Here is a 15,115-nt window from a genome sequence, read left to right as displayed (position 1 = left end):
CTTAATTAAAAAAAATAATTGGGGATTTCTTGGCATATTGTACTGATTGGATAAAAATCTATAATTAAGTGGAGAGATGCAAGAACTGGTCCTCTCTCTTTATGCTGACAACTCCATTTCACTTCCCAGGTATTGCTGAAGTGGGTCAGTGCCATTCAAGTTCACAAAACTAATCCTTGAAATTTCCTCCTTACCCAGGACACAAACAATAGTGCAAGCCTGTTACTGCTGACCACTACCTGTAAGTATTCCCTTTCAGCTCCCTTCTACAGCAAACTTCTATTTCCTTTGAGCCCTTCCAAAAGGGTAGAATGTAAAATGTCTGTAATGAGGTTTCCCCAGGTTAAATAAAGTACATGCAAACATCCAAAGCTTGCAATTTGTGGTGAACTTTCAGCAGTAAGTTTACTGATATGTTTCGGGGCCCCAAATAAATTTTCAACTGGAACCCATTCCTTAGAGTCAGTAAAATCTCTATGAAGCCTGAACTAACTGCTTTTAGGCTTGTGTCCTCTGATGAACCATATGGTCAGCCCCTGAGAGTGACTGTTGCTTTAAATTTTGCCTCACAGGCACCTGCTTACCTCACAGTAGGCCCAGCCCTGTGATTGGTCAGCCTATCCAAAGCCCCGCCCCAACTGACACTATATCAAAGACAAACTTCCTAGGCAACAGCAGTATAGCTGCAGACCAGCTGGCTGTCAGTTGGTCTCCAGCCGGAGGAGATGAGAAAGGAGCCAGATAATACCTCTTTTTCCAGCCCAAGTTAGACGAGAGGCCAGCACTTACTTTACTATTGCCCACAAATGGCGTGGGCGCCAGAGCAGAAGATGATAGAACCTACTTTGAGAGATCTGCGAGATCGCCAGGTCAGTCGGGATGGCCGGGATAGCAGAGGCTGGGGCCGGAGCCACACCTCTGGCCGCGCAGAGTCTAGGGCGTCCAATTACCGAGAACCACCACTCTGCTTTCTTATCAAGAGCAGCATGATTGGTGCGGTGATTGGTCGTGGGGGATCAAATATAAAAGATATCCAGGATTCTACCAGTACAAAAATACAGATCGTAAAAGGTGGTCCTGAAGCTGAGGTAAAAATTTTTGGCAGGAAAGACATGAAGGCCAAGGCCAAAGCGGCTATAGAAACTCTTGTTAAGAAACAAGAAAGAACCTACAGTTCAGAATGCAGTGTTGATAGTCATGCCTCTCAAGCTTTTGCCGAGAGAGGCTGGAGCAGAAATAACACCACCAGAGCCACTCAGCCCAAAGATGACACCACCAAAGCAACCCAGCCCAGAGACTATGCGGCCATCGTGGCCCAGCCCGGAGATAACAATGCCGTCAGAAGGGCCCAGCCAGGAGACGACGTGGCCAGAGAGGCCCAGGCTGAAGACGACAACACCACCAGAGGGGCCCAGCCCAGAGAAACTGCCTCCAGAGCTTCCCAGCCCAGAGACAAGGATGCGGACAGAGACCACGCAGCCAGAGAGGCTCAGGCCAAAGACCCCAGAATGGCCCAGCCTAGAGACTATGCGGCCATCGTGGCCCAGCCCGGAGATAACAATGCCGTCAGAAGGGCCCAGCCAGGAGACGACGTGGCCAGAGAGGCCCAGGCTGAAGACGACAACACCACCAGAGGGGCCCAGCCCAGAGAAACTGCCTCCAGAGCTTCCCAGCCCAGAGACAAGGATGCGGACAGAGACCACGCAGCCAGAGAGGCTCAGGCCAAAGACACCAGAATGGCCCAGCCTAGAGACTATGCGGCCATAGTGGCCCAGCCCAGAGATGACAAGCCCAGAGCCGCCCAGCCAAAAGATGTCACTGCTAGAGCAGCTCAGCCACGGATAGACTGGGATCAAGTAAAAGCTGGAGTGGTAGAGTGGAAGAAAAGAAAATGGGCAGATTTACCACCAATTAAGAAAAACGTATACATAGAATCCCAAGCAACACACTCATTGTCTGAAGCCCAAGTGGAAATTTGGAGAAAGGAAAATTTCAACATAACGTGTGATGACTTGACAGAGGGTGAGAAACGTCCCATACCCAAGCCCACCTGTACATTCGAAGATGCTTTCCAACAATATCCTGAGATTATGCAAAGCATTAGGAGAGCTGGTTTTCAAAAGCCAACGCCAATTCAGTCTCAGGCATGGCCAGTAATTCTACAAGGAATAGATCTTATAGGGATTGCGCAAACTGGAACAGGCAAAACACTATCCTATTTAATGCCTGGGTTTATACATATACATTCTCAACCAGTATCCAGAAAGCAAAGGAATGGACCTGGCATGCTAGTCCTTACACCCACTAGAGAATTAGCTCTGCAAGTAGAAGCTGAATGCTCTAAGTACTTATATAAAGGTCTTAAAAGTGTTTGTATATATGGTGGTGGAAACAGAAAAGGACAAATACAAGATGTTACCGAAGGTGTAGACATCATTATTGCAACACCTGGAAGACTGAATGATCTACAAATGAATAATTTTGTCAACCTAAGAAGCATAACCTACTTGGTCTTGGATGAGGCAGATAAAATGCTGGATCTGGGGTTTGAACACCAAATAATGAAGATCTTATTAGATGTGCGCCCAGATAGACAGACTGTTATGACAAGCGCATCTTGGCCAGACTCTACCCGTAGATTGGCCCAGTCTTATTTGAAACAGCCTATGATTGTTTATGTTGGTACTCTGGATCTAGTTACTGTAAATACTGTGAAGCAAAACATAATTGTTACCACTGAAGAGGAAAAACGATCTCTGATGCAAGAATTCCTACAGAGTCTGTCACCCAAAGACAAAGTCATCATGTTTGTCAGCAGAAAACTTGTGGCTGATGACTTGTCAAGTGATTTAAGTATTCGAGGAATACCTGTCCAGTCCCTGCATGGTGACAGGGAACAGAGTGATCGAGACCAAGCATTAGAGGACTTCAGAAGTGGGCGAGTGAAAATACTGATCGCTACCGATTTAGCAGCCAGAGGTCTTGATGTCAGTGATGTCACACACGTATATAATTACAATTTTCCACGCAATATTGAAGAATATGTACACCGAGTTGGACGCACTGGAAGAGCAGGGAAAACAGGTGAATCAATCACCCTTGTGACCCAACATGATTGGAAAATTGCCGATGAGTTGATTAAAATTCTCCAAAGAGCCAACCAGATTGTGCCACCCAAACTCCGATCAATGGCTGATCGGTTTAAGAAGCGTAAGCAAAACTAGGAGATAGGAAAAAGATCAAAGAAATCTCAGGAAAAATGCACTGAGTTTTATTAACATCCACACCTTGAAAAATTTCACCTACTAGAATATCTAAGAATTGGATTTATTAACATCTGCACCTTGAAAAATTGTACCTACAAGAATATCCAAGACTGAGTTTAATTGATGTTTCCACCTTGACAAGTTGAACCTAAGAGAAGATCCAAGATTGAATTTTACTGATGTCTCCCACCTTGAAAAGGTGTACCTACAAGAAGATCTAAGATCAAGTTTTATCATGTCTACAACTTGAAAAATTGTAGCTACCAGAAGATCCGAGATATGTTCAAGTTACGCAGTACTCAAGTTACCTAAGGAAGTATTGGGAACATACTGTCAGTTACAGGACATTTAGCTAATTCTTAAACCATACCACTAAACTTTCAATGTATGTTCCTTAATAAAATCAAAAGTGCGTTGAAAATGAGAGAGCGTTATGTGTTTGTTAAAGTCGGCTTTCTTTTATAGCCTGCCATGTCCAGCTGTGTCTTCTCAAAAAGACTTGGTAGACAATAACAATGGTGCTTTTCTTGCTTTAAAATAGTTGTACTGAATTGGAAACTAGTTTTCACCAAGCTTAACCCAGTCAAAATATTTTATTTGCCCGCAGTGGTTGGTGACAGAATTCCTAAAACTATCTCCACTATCATTCTCTACTTTTAAAAAATTCATTAGGTACCAGGAACCAATAAGACAATTTTTCCATGGATGGGCGACATGGGGGTGGGGATGGTTTGGGGATGATTCAAGCACATTCCATTTATTGTGCCCTTTATCTCTATTATTGCATCAGCCCCATCTCATATCATAAAGCATTAGATCCTGGAGGTTGGGGGCCCCTGATTTACAGGACAGCGCCAACAAAACAGAGGATTACTTGGTCCAAAACATCCATAGCACTGAGATGGACAATCCCTGAGACAGCATAAGCAAAATAAAACCAACCTCATAGTAACCAAGAAAGAACTTCAGGGGAAGAAATAGAGGATTTTAAAATTATATCATGCAGGTCGTACAGAATATGACCCTACAACTTTCCTATCCTTGGTATAGTCTGTATCAGTGGTTCTCCACCAAGGCCAACTTTGCCAGATGTGGTGGTCACAACTCAAGGGGAGGGCTGTTGTCATCTCTTGGGTAGAGGCCATTCATGCTGCTAAACATTTCAATGTGCAGGATAATCCCTCTAAAGAGAGAATTATCAGGTGAAAATGTCAGTAATGTCATAGTTAAAACTTGCGATAGCTTAAGCAAAGCATCTTCTGAGCGAAAGTCAATTGCAGAAAAACCAAGAAGGGACTTCAGCCAGGGAAACAAAAAAAGGATATATACTTTGCGTAAACTGTTCAATGGCTTCTCAGGTGACACAGCTTGGTAAAGAATCCACGTGCCAATGCAGGAAACACAGGAAGACATGATCCGTGGGTAGGGAATATTCCCTGGAAGAGGAAATGGCAACCCACTCCAGGATGCTTGCCTGGGAAGTTCTATGGACAGGGGAGCCTGGCATGCTATATAGTCCATGGAGTTTCAAGAAGTCTGACATGACTGAGCAACTGAGCACCAAGCACATACACTGTTCAATAAAAGACTCTCCATCAGCTTTCATTATCTTTCAGTTCAGTTCAGTTCAGTCACTCAGTCGTGTCCGACTCTTTGCAACCCCATGAACTGCAGCATGCCAGGCCTCCCTGTCCATCACCAACTTCCAGAGTTCACTCAAACTCATGTCCATCGAGTTGGTGATGCCATCCAGCCATTTCATTCTCTGTTGTCCCCTTCTCCTGCCCCAAATCCCTCCCAGCATTGGAGTCTTTTCCAATGAGTCAACTCTTCCATGAGGTGGCCAAAGTATTGGAGTTTCAGCTCCAGCATCAGTCCTTCCAGTGGACACCCAGGACTGATCTCCTTTAGGATTGACTGGTTGGATCTCCTTGCAGGCCAGAGGACTCTCAAGAGTCTTCTCCAACACCACAGTTCACAAGCATCAATTCTTTGGCACTCAGCTTTCTTCACAGTCCAACTCTCATATCCATACATGACTACTGGAAAAACCATAGCCTTGACTAGATGGACCTTTGTTGGCAAAGTAACATCTCTGCTTTTGAATATGCCATCTAGATTGGTCATAACTTTCCTTCCAAGGAGTAAATGTCTTTTAATTTCATGGCTGCAATCACCATCGGCAGTGATTTTGGAGCCCAAAAAAATAAAGTCTGACACTGTTTCCACTGTTTCCCCATCTATTTCCCATGAAGTGATGGGACCAGATGCCATGATCTTCATTTTCTGAATGTTGAGCCTTAAGCCAACTTTTTCACTCCTCTTTCACTTCATCAAGAGGCTTTTTAGTTCCTCTTCACTTTGTGCCATAAGGGTGGTGTCATCTGCATATCTGAGGTTATTGATTATTCTCCTGGCAATCTTGATTCCAGCTTGTGCTTCTTCCAGCCCAGCGTTTCTCATGATGTACTCTGCATATAAGTTAAATATGCAGGGTGACAATATACAGCCCTGATGTACTCCTTTTCCTATTTGGAACCAGTCTGTTGTTCCATGTCCAGTTCTAACTGTTGCTTCCTGACCTGCATACATATTTCTCAAGAGGCAGGTCAGGTGGCCTGGTATGCCCATCTCTTTCAGAATTTTCCACAGTTTATTGTGATCCACACAGTCAAAGGCTTTGGCAGAGTCAATAAAGCAGAAATAGATGTTTTTCTGGAACTCTCTTGCTTTTTCCATGATCCAGCAGATGTTGGCAATTGATCTCTGGTGCCTCTGCCTTTTCTAAAACCAGCTTGAACATCTGGAAGTTCACAGTTCACATATTTCTGAAGCCTGGCTTGGAGAATTTGAGCCTTAATTTACTAGTGTGTGACATGAGTGCAGTTGTGCAGTAATTTGAGCATTCTTTGGCATTGCCTTTCTTTGGGATTGGAATGAAAACTGACCTTTTCCTGTCCTGTGGCCGCTGCTGAGTTTTCCAAATTTGCTGGCATACTGAGTGCAGAACTTTTACAGCATCATCTTTCAGGATTTGAAATCGCTCAACTCGCATCACCTCCACTAGCTTTGCTCATAGTGATGCTTTCTAAGGCCCACTTGACTTCACATTCCAGGATGTCTGGCTCTAGGTCAGTGATCACACCATCGTGATTATCTGGGTCATGAAGATATTTTTGGTATAGTTCTTCTGTGCATTCTTGCGACCTCTTCTTAATATCTTCTGCTTCTGTTAGGTCCATACCATTTCTGTCCTTTATCGAGCCCATCTTTGCATGAAATGTTCCCGTGGTATCTCTAATTTTCTTGAAGAGATCTCTAGTCTTTCCCATTCTGTTGTTTTCCTCTATTTCTTTGCATTGATCGCTGAGGAAGGCTTTCTTATCTCTTCTTGCTATTCTTTGGAACTCTTTATTCAGATGCTTATATCTTTCCTTTTCTCCTTTGCTTTTCACTTCTCTTCTTTTCACAGCTATTTGTAAGGCCTCCCCAGACAGCCATTTTGCTTTTTTGCATTTCTTTTTTGCAAAATTATATTCCTTGGAGGGATAGTTGAAATTATGCATAAAAAGTGTATATGCTTTAATAGACTTGGACCCAGTAATATCAAATCTAGGCATTACCATAAGGAAATAATTTTATATATAAATGCACACACACACACACACACACACACACACACACACCAAGATGTATATACAGGGCTATTTACCATATTAATTAAAATAGTTAATTTTTGAAAAAATTTTCAAGTCCAATGATAGGGTCCTAGTTAAACAAACTGCAGTATATCTATTCCTGACTTGGAATAGCAGAAATCATGTTCTTAAAGAATATTTGAAGGAAAGTAGTTTATAAAATCATCTCTTTTGCTTTAGAAAGTTATATCTGTCCAGTTATCAATATAGAATAAAACAGATGAGCTGGATACACGCAGGCACACATAAATGATAGTAATAGTTTTATACATTATATAGTTATAACTGGTTTTAATTATTTAATTCTCTAAAATTTATACAAAATAACATTGCCTTCATTATAATAAAAATTATTTTGATATATCTGGAGAAAACGCTAATTCAAAAAGATATATGCAGCCAGTGTTCATAGGATCACTATTTACAATAGCTAAGGCATGTCAAAGGTATGGTTTTTCCAGTGGTCATGTATGGATGTGAGAGTTGGATCATAAAAAAGGCTGAGCACTGAAGAATTGATGCTTTTGAACTGTGGTGTTGGAGAAGACTCTGGAGAGTCCCTTAGACTGCAAGGAGATCCAACCAGTCCTTTCTAAAGAAGATCAGTCCTAGGTGTTCATTGGAAGGACTGATGCTGAAGCTGAAACTCCAATACTCTGGTGACCTGATGCGAAGAACTGACTCATTGGAAAAGATCCTGATGCTGGGAAAGATTGAAGGCAGGAGGAGAAGGGGACAACAGAGGATGAGATGGCTGGATGGTATTACCAACACAATGGACATGAGTTTGAGTCAACTCCAGGAGTTGGCTATGGACAGGGAGGCCTGGCATGCTGCAGTCCATGGGGTCACAAAGAGTCAGACATGACTGAGCGACTGAACTGAACTGAAGGTATATAAACAATATAGATGAATGGATGAAGAAGATGTGATACATATATACAATGGAATATCACTCAGCCATAAAAAGAAATAATACCATCGGCAGCAACATGGATGGACCTGAGGTTATCATACTTAGTGAAGTAAGTCAGAGAAAGACAAATATAATATGATATCACTTATATGTGGACTCTAAAAATGGTCCAAATGATCCTATTTATAAAACAGAAATAGAGTCACAGATGTAGAAAACAAATTTATGGTTGCCAGAGGGGAAAGGGGGAGATAAAATAAGAGTTTGGGGTTAAAAGAAACACACTACTATATATAAAATAGATAAACAATTAGGTCCTACTGTATAGCACAAGCAACTATATTAAATATCCTGTAATAAACCATAATGGATAAGAATATAAAAATATATGTATAACTGAATCACTTTGCTACACACCACAAGCTAACAAAACACTGTAAATCAACTGTATTTCAATGAAGCTTTTTAAATGATGTTGAACATAAGTTTTCAATAATTGAAGAAATCAATTCAAGTAGCATTGTAGTTGAAGGTGTTCTAAATAGAAGCATCTCTTGTTTCACCTGCTAAAATGTAAAAATCATTAATAAGAAACTTGTCCCTTTTCCACCACTGCCTCTTAAGTGCTAAAAACAATGCCTATGGAACATAGTAGGAGCACAATAAGTATCTAAATGAATTAATAAGGGAATGAAGAAAGGAAGAAAAGAAGGAAGGGAAATAAGTACATTGTTTTATTTTCATTGATCAAAAGTAAGCATTTCTGTTCCTTGCTTTGTCTGGTAACATCTACTGGCCTACACCTCACCTTCTGTTCGATAATAAGAAAAATGTTAAGTATTCTTACCACAGACAAAACAAAAAACCAAATAAACAAAGGAACATAGGAAAGTTTAGTTGTTGGATGTGTCTATTTCCTTGTTTGTGATGAGAGTATAATGGGTGTTTGCATATATCCAAACTCAAATTGTACACATTAAACATGTGCCATTCTTTGTATATAAAAAAAATACCTCATTAAAACCATTCATTAAAAAAAGAAAGGAAAGAACAGAGCAAGGCTTTCAACTCAGAGATCCTTTTTGTCATACTTTTACATGTGAATAATGGGAACTCCAGTTCTTGGTTTTTGTTTGTATCATTACATGGATTTCACCATCAGGTTTTCTAACTCGTATCAAGATAAAAAGTCAAAAATTATCAGATGTTATTCTTAAAAAAAAAAATGATGTTGCAGTACTGCTGAAGAATATGATTGCAGTTTTATTTAAAACCACTGACTATAATTGTGTATAAATATCTCATACATGTTGTCAGTACTTAGGGACAAATTTGCCAGAATACACCAAAACATTAATAATGGCTGTCTCTGGGGAGAAAAGTTGGGAGAACAATCAATTATGAAGTTCTCCTACTTTTATAATAAAAAGTATTTGATTTATGAATAATATAGATGGTATATGTATTATATCTAAGACCTGAACACTTTACCTTCTTTTTCAAGAAACTGGAGAATATCACAGAAATCTGCACTTGTATAGAATTAAAATTTGTGAGTTCTTTTGTCTTACTTGCAAAATTCGAAATTGTCTTTTTAGGAAAAGACAGATATCTACATGAAAATGTTAAAAGAGAAAGACATAATTAGTTAGACAGATATGATTAATTCTGCACATGGAAAAAATTTCTTTCTTGTGCCATTAGTAAATGACCAGGAAAGAGGAGGAAGAGGAAAGGGAAGAGGAGAAGGAGGTTATGATTTGTTGTTTGTGCATGGCACCCACATGAACACCTATGAAAGAAAAAGAGTAGACGATCAAGAGTAGTCAGAGAAATCCTTGACCACTGCTCACAGCTAATACATTTAAGAGAAAAAAGGAGGATTGGGTAGGAAGAACCGAAGGTTACTCTTCATGTTTCATATGTGTTATGTCCAGAAAATATTGGAACCAACAAGAACACCCAGGAATCTCCTATCTCTGAGCACTGCACAATATGAAATAATAAATATTTAAGTCATTATTTGCTGAGTATTATATTATCCAAAGCATCTTAACTGGTAAATAGGAAAAATTGACTGACAGAACCTCCTATCGGGGCAGTGAATTTTCCATTATTCAGAAGAGCCTCCAATGAGAAGCACTTTACTAGGATGAGAGCTGACTATAATAAGCAAATTAAACACTTCCTCTAGATGTTTATTTAATGGAGACACTAAAAACACAGGATTCTACAGGGAATGGATGTAACTTTATTTTTTTTTTAATTGGAAGCATATCAAACAAGGCCAGCTTTGAACAGTCAGCACCAATTAGAGAAAGCAGTGAGAAATCAGAAGAGTAGAGAACTTGAGCATCAGTCATAAAGAGACCCAATATCAAGGTCATCTGAGCCAATAGCTTTAACAGCTTTCACACTCGGATGCACCTGGAGTACATCACTGGCGCTAACAGATTTCAAATGTAGCCGACCAGATGATTTCTTACAATCAACAACCTTGAGGGGCTCAGAGTGAATAATTCTACCCTAACGGAAATACATCGGAAACAATGGAAACAGTGACAGATTTTATTTTGGGGGCTCCAAAATCACTGCAGATGGTGACTGCAGCCATGAAATTAAGACGCTTGCTCCTTGGAAGAAAGCTATGACCAACCTGGACAGCATATTAAAAAGCAGAGACATTACTTTGCCAACAAAGGTCCATCTAGTCAAATCTATGGTTTTTCCAGTAGTCATGTATGGATGTGAGCATTGGACTATAAAGAAAGCTGAGTGCTAAATAATTGATGCTTTTGAACTATGGTGTTGGAGAAGACTCTTGAGTCCCTTGGACTGCAAGGAGGTCCAACCAGTCCATCCTAAAGGAAATCAGTACTGAATATTCATTGTAAGGACTGATGCTGAAGCTGAAGCTCCAATATTTTGGCCATCTGATGCAAAGAACTGACTCACTGGAAAAGACCCTGATGCTGGGAAAGACTGAAGGTGGGAGGAGAAGGGGACAACAGAGGATGAGATGGTTGGATGGCATCACCAACTTGATGGACATGAGTTTGAGTAAACTCTGGAAGATGGTGATGGACAGGGAAGCCTGGCTTGCTGCAGTCCATGGGGTCACAAACAGTTGGACATGACTGAGTTACTGAACTGAACTGAATGGAAATACATAGCCAAAACAATGGGAATCTTCTCTTGAATACAAGGAATTCTTCAAAAGTCTTTTCACACAGAAGGGAATAAGGAGAGAGGAACTGATGGACCGTCTTGGCTTTTCCACCCGAGTTTGAAAATTCAATTAAAAAAAAAAAAGTAAAGAGCGAGTATTTTCTAAAGGATGAAGAAAGTCAGCAAAACATTTCTCTCCTCTCCTTCTCTTCCTGTAACCCAAGTGCTTTGCCCTTAATTAAAAAAAATAATTGGGGATTTCTTGGCATATTGTACTGATTGGATAAAAATCTATAATTAAGTGGAGAGATGCAAGAACTGGTCCTCTCTCTTTATGCTGACAACTCCATTTCACTTCCCAGGTATTGCTGAAGTGGGTCAGTGCCATTCAAGTTCACAAAACTAATCCTTGAAATTTCCTCCTTACCCAGGACACAAACAATAGTGCAAGCCTGTTACTGCTGACCACTACCTGTAAGTATTCCCTTTCAGCTCCCTTCTACAGCAAACTTCTATTTCCTTTGAGCCCTTCCAAAAGGGTAGAATGTAAAATGTCTGTAATGAGGTTTCCCCAGGTTAAATAAAGTACATGCAAACATCCAAAGCTTGCAATTTGTGGTGAACTTTCAGCAGTAAGTTTACTGATATGTTTCGGGGCCCCAAATAAATTTTCAACTGGAACCCATTCCTTAGAGTCAGTAAAATCTCTATGAAGCCTGAACTAACTGCTTTTAGGCTTGTGTCCTCTGATGAACCATATGGTCAGCCCCTGAGAGTGACTGTTGCTTTAAATTTTGCCTCACAGGCACCTGCTTACCTCACAGTAGGCCCAGCCCTGTGATTGGTCAGCCTATCCAAAGCCCCGCCCCAACTGACACTATATCAAAGACAAACTTCCTAGGCAACAGCAGTATAGCTGCAGACCAGCTGGCTGTCAGTTGGTCTCCAGCCGGAGGAGATGAGAAAGGAGCCAGATAATACCTCTTTTTCCAGCCCAAGTTAGACGAGAGGCCAGCACTTACTTTACTATTGCCCACAAATGGCGTGGGCGCCAGAGCAGAAGATGATAGAACCTACTTTGAGAGATCTGCGAGATCGCCAGGTCAGTCGGGATGGCCGGGATAGCAGAGGCTGGGGCCGGAGCCACACCTCTGGCCGCGCAGAGTCTAGGGCGTCCAATTACCGAGAACCACCACTCTGCTTTCTTATCAAGAGCAGCATGATTGGTGCGGTGATTGGTCGTGGGGGATCAAATATAAAAGATATCCAGGATTCTACCAGTACAAAAATACAGATCGTAAAAGGTGGTCCTGAAGCTGAGGTAAAAATTTTTGGCAGGAAAGACATGAAGGCCAAGGCCAAAGCGGCTATAGAAACTCTTGTTAAGAAACAAGAAAGAACCTACAGTTCAGAATGCAGTGTTGATAGTCATGCCTCTCAAGCTTTTGCCGAGAGAGGCTGGAGCAGAAATAACACCACCAGAGCCACTCAGCCCAAAGATGACACCACCAAAGCAACCCAGCCCAGAGACTATGCGGCCATCGTGGCCCAGCCCGGAGATAACAATGCCGTCAGAAGGGCCCAGCCAGGAGACGACGTGGCCAGAGAGGCCCAGGCTGAAGACGACAACACCACCAGAGGGGCCCAGCCCAGAGAAACTGCCTCCAGAGCTTCCCAGCCCAGAGACAAGGATGCGGACAGAGACCACGCAGCCAGAGAGGCTCAGGCCAAAGACCCCAGAATGGCCCAGCCTAGAGACTATGCGGCCATCGTGGCCCAGCCCGGAGATAACAATGCCGTCAGAAGGGCCCAGCCAGGAGACGACGTGGCCAGAGAGGCCCAGGCTGAAGACGACAACACCACCAGAGGGGCCCAGCCCAGAGAAACTGCCTCCAGAGCTTCCCAGCCCAGAGACAAGGATGCGGACAGAGACCACGCAGCCAGAGAGGCTCAGGCCAAAGACACCAGAATGGCCCAGCCTAGAGACTATGCGGCCATAGTGGCCCAGCCCAGAGATGACAAGCCCAGAGCCGCCCAGCCAAAAGATGTCACTGCTAGAGCAGCTCAGCCACGGATAGACTGGGATCAAGTAAAAGCTGGAGTGGTAGAGTGGAAGAAAAGAAAATGGGCAGATTTACCACCAATTAAGAAAAACGTATACATAGAATCCCAAGCAACACACTCATTGTCTGAAGCCCAAGTGGAAATTTGGAGAAAGGAAAATTTCAACATAACGTGTGATGACTTGACAGAGGGTGAGAAACGTCCCATACCCAAGCCCACCTGTACATTCGAAGATGCTTTCCAACAATATCCTGAGATTATGCAAAGCATTAGGAGAGCTGGTTTTCAAAAGCCAACGCCAATTCAGTCTCAGGCATGGCCAGTAATTCTACAAGGAATAGATCTTATAGGGATTGCGCAAACTGGAACAGGCAAAACACTATCCTATTTAATGCCTGGGTTTATACATATACATTCTCAACCAGTATCCAGAAAGCAAAGGAATGGACCTGGCATGCTAGTCCTTACACCCACTAGAGAATTAGCTCTGCAAGTAGAAGCTGAATGCTCTAAGTACTTATATAAAGGTCTTAAAAGTGTTTGTATATATGGTGGTGGAAACAGAAAAGGACAAATACAAGATGTTACCGAAGGTGTAGACATCATTATTGCAACACCTGGAAGACTGAATGATCTACAAATGAATAATTTTGTCAACCTAAGAAGCATAACCTACTTGGTCTTGGATGAGGCAGATAAAATGCTGGATCTGGGGTTTGAACACCAAATAATGAAGATCTTATTAGATGTGCGCCCAGATAGACAGACTGTTATGACAAGCGCATCTTGGCCAGACTCTACCCGTAGATTGGCCCAGTCTTATTTGAAACAGCCTATGATTGTTTATGTTGGTACTCTGGATCTAGTTACTGTAAATACTGTGAAGCAAAACATAATTGTTACCACTGAAGAGGAAAAACGATCTCTGATGCAAGAATTCCTACAGAGTCTGTCACCCAAAGACAAAGTCATCATGTTTGTCAGCAGAAAACTTGTGGCTGATGACTTGTCAAGTGATTTAAGTATTCGAGGAATACCTGTCCAGTCCCTGCATGGTGACAGGGAACAGAGTGATCGAGACCAAGCATTAGAGGACTTCAGAAGTGGGCGAGTGAAAATACTGATCGCTACCGATTTAGCAGCCAGAGGTCTTGATGTCAGTGATGTCACACACGTATATAATTACAATTTTCCACGCAATATTGAAGAATATGTACACCGAGTTGGACGCACTGGAAGAGCAGGGAAAACAGGTGAATCAATCACCCTTGTGACCCAACATGATTGGAAAATTGCCGATGAGTTGATTAAAATTCTCCAAAGAGCCAACCAGATTGTGCCACCCAAACTCCGATCAATGGCTGATCGGTTTAAGAAGCGTAAGCAAAACTAGGAGATAGGAAAAAGATCAAAGAAATCTCAGGAAAAATGCACTGAGTTTTATTAACATCCACACCTTGAAAAATTTCACCTACTAGAATATCTAAGAATTGGATTTATTAACATCTGCACCTTGAAAAATTGTACCTACAAGAATATCCAAGACTGAGTTTAATTGATGTTTCCACCTTGACAAGTTGAACCTAAGAGAAGATCCAAGATTGAATTTTACTGATGTCTCCCACCTTGAAAAGGTGTACCTACAAGAAGATCTAAGATCAAGTTTTATCATGTCTACAACTTGAAAAAATTGTAGCTACCAGAAGATCCGAGATATGTTCAAGTTACGCAGTACTCAAGTTACCTAAGGAAGTATTGGGAACATACTGTCAGTTACAGGACATTTAGCTAATTCTTAAACCATACCACTAAACTTTCAATGTATGTTCCTTAATAAAATCAAAAGTGCGTTGAAAATGAGAGAGCGTTATGTGTTTGTTAAAGTCGGCTTTCTTTATAGCCTGCCATGTCCAGCTGTGTCTTCTCAAAAGACTTGGTAGACAATAACAATGGTGCTTTTCTTGCTTAAAATAGTTGTACTGAATTGGAAACTAGTTTTCACC

At 41.7% G+C, this 15,115-nt stretch overlaps 2 protein-coding genes across 2 annotated transcripts; both read left to right on the top strand.

The window, feature by feature from the left end:
- The first annotated feature begins 710 nt into the window (after nt 1-710).
- LOC123332044 (probable ATP-dependent RNA helicase DDX53) lies at nt 711-3,464 on the top strand. Its single transcript, XM_044937573.1, has 2 exons — nt 711-869; nt 1,106-3,464. Exon 2 carries the CDS (start codon nt 1,113-1,115, stop codon nt 3,222-3,224), a length of 2,112 nt encoding a protein of 703 aa, XP_044793508.1. The 5' UTR covers nt 711-869; nt 1,106-1,112; the 3' UTR covers nt 3,225-3,464.
- Nucleotides 3,465-11,991: 8,527 nt separating this feature from the next.
- On the top strand, nt 11,992-14,796 carry LOC123465364 (probable ATP-dependent RNA helicase DDX53). The gene is made up of 2 exons (XM_045164343.1): nt 11,992-12,150; nt 12,387-14,796. The coding sequence occupies exon 2, from the start codon at nt 12,394-12,396 to the stop codon at nt 14,503-14,505; it is 2,112 nt and encodes a 703-aa protein (XP_045020278.1). The 5' UTR covers nt 11,992-12,150; nt 12,387-12,393; the 3' UTR covers nt 14,506-14,796.
- The last annotated feature ends 319 nt before the right edge of the window (nt 14,797-15,115 follow it).

The sequence above is a fragment of the Bubalus bubalis genome, chromosome X, assembly GCF_019923935.1.
Source record: "Bubalus bubalis isolate 160015118507 breed Murrah chromosome X, NDDB_SH_1, whole genome shotgun sequence".
NCBI classification, from domain to species: domain Eukaryota; kingdom Metazoa; phylum Chordata; class Mammalia; order Artiodactyla; family Bovidae; genus Bubalus; species Bubalus bubalis.
Note: the sequence above shows the minus strand (reverse complement) of the source record. Positions and strands in the feature narration are given on the sequence as shown.